Below are 8,850 nucleotides of genomic sequence, written 5' to 3' on the forward strand. Positions count from 1 at the left end.
AAATCATTAATTCACTCACGATTTGAGAACATTTTTCAAACTTTAAATTGCTTCTACTGAAAACTAGACGTTTTTGACTTATGTTGTTTGTACCGAGCATCAAAGAAGTGTAAAGAAGAGATGGAACTGGACAAATGGAGTAATAATGTAGCTAACATTTGATAAAGGTTTAGTTTTACATGTTCAATAATTATAAATTTAATTTAATACATATTATAAAAATGGTATCGGCCCATAGATTGAAATGCAATAAATAACACAGAATAGTTATAAAATAATGTAATAAATAGTTATTTATTTTGTTTTATACAAAAAATATATATATAAGTAGGAGTACATAGTTATTTAATAATACAAAATAAAATACAAACCTAATTGGGATTGAAAATTATTCTTATATCAGATCTTACTAATTATTAAAACTAATAAGATGTAAGACTATAATAAATTTAATAGAAAAAAATAATTGATTACAACTATTTTATCAATAGCTGACATGGAAATTTTGATGAACTAATAAATGTAAAAAAAAAATTTTCCAGAACTCTTATACTCAGCTTAATATCGCAGCTTCATTTTTTTAAAACTTATTAAAGGCATTATTATTAAAGTTAACAATCATAAACCATAAATTAGTAACTATAAACAAGATAAATAACTAAATTACATTATACCGCCCTAATTATCAAAGTTGAGTACACAAATGAATGACAGTAAATTACTTTTTTACTTTTTTTTTTTTAATCATTTACAATTTTAGTATATAATTTAGTCATAAATTCACGAATTGACAGTATCCTTTTTCTTTGAAACATCAGAACTAACAGATTTATCTTCTTTATCATCTAAAACAAATATTTAAGATATTAATTACCAAAATAAATTCAAGCATTAAGTGATATTATACACTTCAAACACAATTTAACCTATAATTTTATGAATAAAATGTATGCACTTAGGAAAGCTCACCCTAAATAGTAAATACAACACTGCCTATACTTGAAAGTTGTATAAACCAATGAAACGTAATTTCAGAAAACTACATAAGAGAACATAACTATATTAGAAACCTATCCATCCAACCAATTAAAATTTATAAAATCTTGAAGTAATTGATTTCGATGAACATAATTGTTTACGCCACTGTAAGTAACATTATTCTATTGAATTAATAATTATATGCATAAAAAATAAAACAAAATGGCATCACATAAGTATTATAGAAGATATCACACAATGTTTATGTGCATTATATTAAATTCTAAACAAATAATGGACATTAATTAAGCAAATTACAGAGAACAATTCAGGTATTATTTAAGGTGAAAAATGTAGCTGTCATTTATGAAGAACACTTGGCAACCTTCATACAAGATCTTGTTTTGGAACAATAAATAGCAAATAATATGTAAGAAAATGTATTTTTTACTAAAAACTAGGATGTACATTTTTCAACATAGAATTTTTTTTTAATGCAATTTAAATTAAAAACGTCACATTAGTTCTACATATAAACATAAAATGACTGACTTATGCAATGGAAATTTAAAAATTGGCATTTAGCCACTGCAGTTTCATACTACATTTTTGTTTGTGAAGTGAGTAATATAGAAAATAATTACCTTTTAGAATATGAAATTCAGGTTTATCTACTTTCATCTTAATAGAGTTCAAACGTGTTTGTTTTCTAGCAGGTGCAACCGTTTTATAAGATCTAAAACAAAAATATTATTATATACCTACATGGAATATTATAATATTAAAATTAAAACTGTGGCTATACCTGTTATTTTTTCGGCCACCACCCCCTACTCCAGGAGCCATTCCTTCATCCTCACTATCGCTATACTCATTGTCAGGTGCAATTTGTTTGTCTGTAATGGACTGAGGTTTCCTTTCATCTGGGTTAACATTATCTTCATCATCAGACTCATTACGTACACCATCTTCAGGAATAGCTAATAATAAAAATAAGAATTAAATAGTAAATAGTTCATTCAAAACTCAAATGTTCGCATTAAAAAATAAACTATTTGATTAAAATTGTGAGTATGATAGAATTTACCTTGAACTTGAACTCCTGGGGCATGAGGTAGCATTCGTAAGTTTTTGAAGAGTCGGATTTTAACTTTTTCTAAATGTTTAGTAGCATTTGTATTGGTCATATTTGAAGGACTAATATGAAGTTTGTAATCGGGTCCAAAGTATTCAAAATAGTCATTATTTGGCAATTCGTTAGCAATTTCAACTCCCAAGGCTACAGCTGTCTCATATGTCCAACATCGAGATACATTTCGGATAGTATAACCACCTCCACCAACCATAAGAAGAGGTAAACCATAACGTTTCACGAATTCAACACATTTACCATGACCTAATAATATTAATTTAGTTTTAAAATTTAAAATTTATAAATAATTCATATATAAAACTTTCATACCCTTAACAGTTAAATTAAAACATCCAAGCCTATCTCCTGTAAGTGAATCTGCTCCACATTGTAATACAACTACACTAGGTTGGAAAGTCTCCATTACTTTAGTAATTATTGGTACGAATATTGATTCATAACTATCATCATCCATTCCATCTCCTAAGGGAATGTTAACTGCATAGTATTTTCCTTTTCCAGCACCTATGTCCTAAAAAAATGAAAACATTTCAATATTGTTATCAAATAATTTATTTACCAGAAACCACATAAAAACTTATTCATCAAATGTTAAAACAAATGCTAACATTGCAACCACTGACAGGTTAATTATTTTACTATTCATTGACTTACTCTAAGTTCACCAGTACCAGGGAAATAATCGCCATATTTGTGGAATGAAACTGTCATAACTCTATCAGTAGTGTAAAATGCTTCTTCAACGCCATCACCATGATGAACATCAATATCGATGTACAATATTCGTTGATGGTATTTAAGCAATTCTAATATACCAAGTACGATGTCATTAACATAACAAAAGCCACTGGCTTCAGATTTTTTTGCGTGATGGAGACCACCTCCCCAATTTATACAAATATCTGTAGATTGCTTATTTAACTTTACAGCTGCTGCTACTGAACCGCCCGCAGATATCTGGCTAAATTGGTACAGACCATCAAAAACTGGACAATCTTCACCTACATTGACTATAAAAAAAAAATAACCGATTTAATTTATTTTTTTTAATCGATATTTACAGATACATTTGAGTAAAAGTGACAGTATACTTACATCTATACATTTCTTTAATATACTTGTTCATATTGCCTGGACGAACATTTCGTAAAAAGCGTATATACTCATCACTATGAAATTTGGTCATTTCTTCCGCAGTTGCTTTATGAGGTCTCTAAATTATAAAAATTTATTTTATTAGTAAATTAGTAAATTGAAAAATATATAATACTAAAATTTATCAAACTTGACTTACATATATTTCCATTTTTCGATATAAACCGTAATTTAAAAGCAAATCATGAGTCAGACGAATTCTATGTGGTTTCATAGGATGACTTTTTCCATAATAATAGTTTTCTATGTCACCTGTAAAAATGTATAATAGTAAATTGCATTAAAAAGCTTTTTGAAATTGATAGAAAAAGTATCCCATCAATTAAAAGCAACTATAGGCACAACAACTTCGATACAAATTGAATTACTTAATACCTTAAACAGTATAAATACCTAAGTATAAAGCTGTGTGATATTTATAAATATATAAATATCTGGGGGAGATAAACATTATAATATTAAGTTACATTTTTATATTTCAACAACAAAAAGAATTCACATATTTTTTTACATTATATTATAATACACTTTAGAATGTTTATAAAAAGTACAATTTTATGATTTAGGTATTGAATATGGTGCTTGATCTGTGTATTGTGTATATATAAGTATTATAAATGTGAATATACGACAACTAATAACTATCAATTGAAAGATAACGATGCAATATTATTTGTTTATTAAATATTTTTTCCCAACAATTTTTTACAATTAATAAGTAGTCAAAAATAATATTATTTACAATTACTCTTCAACGTTATTACCTAACTAACAAAATTATAATTAATTATTTAATTATATTTAGATCTGATATTCCCAGGGAGCTATGTGTATATTTGGTATACAATTGAAAATCATCAATTCCGATACAAAATCACATTTTATAATCACATAACAAACTAAAATAAAAATATCAAAAATTTTCATAAAGTTTTAGGTCCATAGTTAATAAGAAATGTTCACTACTTTTTGAGTTAGCAACCATGTACCAAGAATGGTACACAAGGCGCTTAACCTGTCATATGGGAACTAAACTAAACAATTATGTACCTAATTTATAATACTGCAATAATTGTTATTTTTTAAGTCTATGTATCATCAATCAAAAGCGGTTGTCATTATTGTACCTATTATTTAAAATTTGAATCACTTAGGTATTGTAATTCTGTCGATGAAAATAGGGGGCACTCTATACGATTCAATGGTATAAAACTATAAATTGACCCTAATAAAGTTGTCAGTAAAATTTAGTCAATATTTAATGGATTTTTCCCCGGATTTCTCAACATATAATATTGACATTGGTATCCAGGTGTAATAACTAAGGTTAACACAACAAAATTAGGGAATAAATCAATTTGTTTAGTCACAACTGATATTAAGAACTTAAAATTTGACACAATGTGAAACCAGCATATGGCTATGAAACAATTAATGTTATTATTTTTAGAGAAAGCCATGATATAAAATATTTTGTTTTTGTATTTTTCATAAAAATAAATACCACCCTTAGTGATAATATTATATTCTATTCAAAATAAGAACATACCAGGTGGCGGACAAAACCACATCCAACCCCAACACAGCTGCCACCAAAAATATTCACTGTTACCGAATAATTAACAAATCGGCCACCAGGTGGTCTAGCAGGACCAAGCTAAGTCGCGATGCACAAATGCGGTCTGTTCTTATTATGAATAGAGTATATGCGTTTAGAACATGACAATTTAAGATAAATGAAATATATATTGACATTATGTTAGGTATTTTAATATAAGATTAAAGTAAAAATTACCCACAAATATTTACATAATATTAAATATTGTACCTACTTATGATTAAAAACCAAAATCATTTGATGTATCTAGTTAAATTAGATAGGTGGGTTTGTATTAGCAAATGAAAAAAAAACAAACAATTCATAGAATTTATAAACATAAAATAAGTAATAAACCTTTTTATAATAATTCAATGAGATACTCTTATGTGTGATTATTTATTTGGATGCCACGCAAAATGTTATCTATACTTTTTCATTTTGTTAATTAATTAAAAATTGCCTTTATTTTTTGAAATTACAATTTATACAATAAGGAATATTTATATTACAAACAGATAACGGGTTAATATACACATGAGGGAATCACACATTTGTGGCACCTCTTGATTATTAAATGTTGTACTTAAATTGAGATTTTTAAATTTAAGTTTGTTGACTATATCTTAGATCTATTAAAAAAAAAAAATTAAAATCAAAATACATTTACCATTCGAAATTTCATCTCCAATGATTTTATTAAAAAATTAACATAAGGAATTAATTTAAACCGCATATTATGTCCATTTAAAAATATGACAGACATTACGAAAATTTAAAGTGGTATCGAAGTAGTATAAGTAAACGCACAAGTAAAAGGTACCTTGACTATAATGATTATTTCATTTATTATCAATCAAGCAAATAAAAATACAACAAAACAAATATATTTATTGATACTGACGATTAATTTATTTTGCATAATTATTTACTTTTACCTTTGTTTGTAAAAACTATGAGTAGGTACCTATTTGCAAAAAATTTACAAGTATATAAATATAATAGGTATTTGCTGAAGTATACCAAAATGGTGATTTAAGAATTATCATAAGAAGTTTTAAACTGTATATTTTACCAAATTTGCTTAGTCTAATGCAATATTTATTTGCTATAATTTATAGGTATTATAACGTATTATAATATATTATATACAAAGGAAGTTTAGTTCTTAACCAAATGTGTAGATAGGATGTTAAATTTCAGAATTTTTATTTAATATCACATACCTGATTTTCATGTATAATAAGTATAGCTATATTTAATTATATAATCAACAAAATTATATGTAATTACCAGGGCTCGTAAGTTCATGCATCTGCATGTTTTTTTTTGCTACACAGGAAAACATGCTAGCTGAGTTACAAATCCGTTTCATAACAATAGTAATAATAATATGAAGTTTGATAGTGCATGTTTTTGCATGTTTTGGGTGTAAAGGCATATTTGGCATATAGTCGATTTCTTACAGTCGTTAGTGCATATTATTTCATAAAAATATTTTTTAGACAAATATTTGAAATGTTTCTTGTTTCTTATTTACTTTCATGTTTACAAAATTATAGTGTTTTGATTTATTTTTATTCAGTGAGCATGTGACTACCTAATGTCCTAGTACCTACATACTTATTTAGATTTTATGCGTTTTACGAAATATCGCAGAAACAGTGTAATCGCTACCACTACCATCCTCCACAGTATAAAGTGGCAGCTTCTCATCAACTAGCATTTATAATTTTGTACATTGCTACACTCTACAGTATAGTTTTCTTACACTCGTCGATGAGTTTACTCGTATGAGTCGTATGCGTTTATCCATTCAATTTCCTGTTTTAGTGTTTTCATGTGAGGTATAGGTAGGTTACTACTGTACACATTATTCATATTTTATTTTAACAATGCCGAAAGAAAAACAAACAGTGTGGAGGAATTTGAATTTTTTTAAATTTATGGATTAATTCTTATTATTTTAAAACTTTTTCATGATTTTTTTACATAATGCATATTTTGAGTGCATAATTTAAAAATGTTAGAGCATATAAATGCATATTTTCGAACTTTTTAGTGCATATTTTAATGCATATTTTAACAATTTTTAGTGCATGAATGCATGCTTATTTATGCATTTTTTAGTGCATGAAGTAACGAGCCCTGGTAATTGCTTATAATATTTATATAAAGTAATTAAAGTCTTCAACAATTATTAACTACAGTTTATTTGAGTCTTTATATTTTTATACTTCAGATTATAATTAGGTACTTAAGATTTTTACAGATAGGTTAGGTACTTACAGAATGGAATAAATTGAAAATTTTGACTAAAACAAAATAACATACATAAGACAACTTCAAAAATGTCTTGTACATCTTGGTAGGTATGTGCATTTATTCTGTGTGTGCATAGAAATATTTAAGGTAAGTAACCATGAAAATAAAAACAGATAGGTTCCCAAGTTACTATAAAAGTAGTAGGTACAGTTGCAGTCAATGTGTAGGACCACACACGTATATATTATTATTACAGTATTGCGCATGGGATACGTGGAACAATATATTAATTACTATTTAATAAGTGTCACAAGGAAAAGTTAGTTTCTAAAGTACTAAAAGAGCCATAGCGAATACTTAAGGGGAACCTAGTAAAAGACCAATCTGACTGTTGCCTAGTATATAAAAGGCGCTCCGAGAGGGAGACAAGAGTACAAGACACACTTTCTGCGTGACGACTAGTTGACAGTATTCATGCTAAAGATATTTGTCTTAAATTGTAACATTACTCCAAGTGTTTAAAATGTGTTAAATAACGACCTAACGTCAATAAATTCATAATAATAGTTAATTTGTCTACGTGTTAATTCATTTGATTTGACCTTTGTCAACTGTGCTAGACAACTGGATCACAACAGTACTTTATCGTGGCTTGATTGATTACTGTATCAGAGACAGTCCTGAGATATGTCATTCAGAAGTACAGGACAGAATTTACAAAAAAAAAGAAAACCGCATCAGACTGGGCATAATTACTAAGGTTTTCTTATTGTGAGCCGGTTGTGCGGAGACAATCGACAGAGCCGGTAAACACTCTTGAACTGCAGCTGGCCAGACACCGAAACAAGAGATGTCTTAGCCGTCGCTGAAGCATCAGAAGCATTAAACGGTGACAGTCGAGAGCATACGACAGATTTAACAACGATTTAAACGATACTCACTGTCGTAATAATAACAGACTTTTCTCTTAAACGGCGTGACTGACATTGTGGCTTCCTAGGCGTCCTGGCCGGGGGTTTAGGTAGTTCTTGGAGATATCGGTGTGTGCGCGTGTGGCGTACGGCTGAGTGACCACAACACTGTTATTGTTATTTACTGTTTACTATTTAAAACATCGCCGTAAAAGCGAGTTGGAAACATAAAAATCGCACCGTACGTTTTGAGCAGTTATAAATGTGTTCGGGGCACGATTATAGATAATAGTATACCAGTTGCGCAACGAGCTATGATAAGAACATGTGGTTGCCGAAGTGTCCTCCATAAACTGCTGATAAGAATAAACAACAACTTGCTCTCTATAATATCATTATCACCAAGTGGTATACGTAATCTGTGATAAAAGTGAACAGTGAAAACAACACGAGCGTCTCACGGCAACATGTCATTTTGGCATCCGGTGCGCGCGCATTTGAATATCGTGCGGCATTCTGATATTATGTTATCATGGATCCGCCAACCAATTATAATATTATATATATACCAATATATATATACATCTATATCAGTGGCGAACCAAGGGGGGTTGCTTATGTCATAGTTTTATTTTTATTTTTAAAAGTTTCCGTAAAATGTTCATCGAAATGTATTGATTAGTTTGATTATTACTTATTAGTTACCGTGCCTTCGATAATTCAGCGCTGCTGTAACCCTTTAGGTGATAGATGTGATAAGAAAGTATGATGAATATGATTGTGATTGACCA

General features: G+C 28.5%; 1 protein-coding gene across 1 annotated transcript; it reads right to left on the minus strand.

Moving 5' to 3' along the window:
- Positions 1–730: 730 nt before the first annotated feature.
- LOC100159920 (histone deacetylase Rpd3-like) lies at positions 731–8,420 on the minus strand. Its single transcript, XM_001946560.4, has 9 exons — positions 8,090–8,420; positions 3,426–3,538; positions 3,227–3,344; positions 2,786–3,141; positions 2,441–2,642; positions 2,066–2,374; positions 1,784–1,958; positions 1,623–1,714; positions 731–845 (listed from the first exon to the last, which is right to left on the minus strand). Exons 1-9 carry the CDS (start codon positions 8,133–8,135, stop codon positions 781–783), a joined length of 1,476 nt encoding a protein of 491 aa, XP_001946595.2. The 5' UTR covers positions 8,136–8,420; the 3' UTR covers positions 731–780.
- Positions 8,421–8,850: the final 430 nt, after the last annotated feature.

This window comes from Acyrthosiphon pisum, chromosome A1 (genome assembly GCF_005508785.2).
Source record: "Acyrthosiphon pisum isolate AL4f chromosome A1, pea_aphid_22Mar2018_4r6ur, whole genome shotgun sequence".
Lineage (NCBI taxonomy): Eukaryota > Metazoa > Arthropoda > Insecta > Hemiptera > Aphididae > Acyrthosiphon > Acyrthosiphon pisum.

Excerpts from the sequence above, each read along its gene's own strand:
- LOC100159920 (XM_001946560.4), bottom strand. The coding sequence starts at position 8,135 with ATGTCAGTCACGCCGTTTAAGAGAAAAGTCTGTTATTATTACGACA. Across the intron at positions 3,142-3,226 it reads TATTAAAGAAATGTATAGAT|TCAATGTAGGTGAAGATTGT; the intron begins GTAAGTATACTG and ends TTTTTTTTATAG. Across the intron at positions 846-1,622 it reads TGAATTTCATATTCTAAAAG|ATGATAAAGAAGATAAATCT; the intron begins GTAATTATTTTC and ends TATTTGTTTTAG.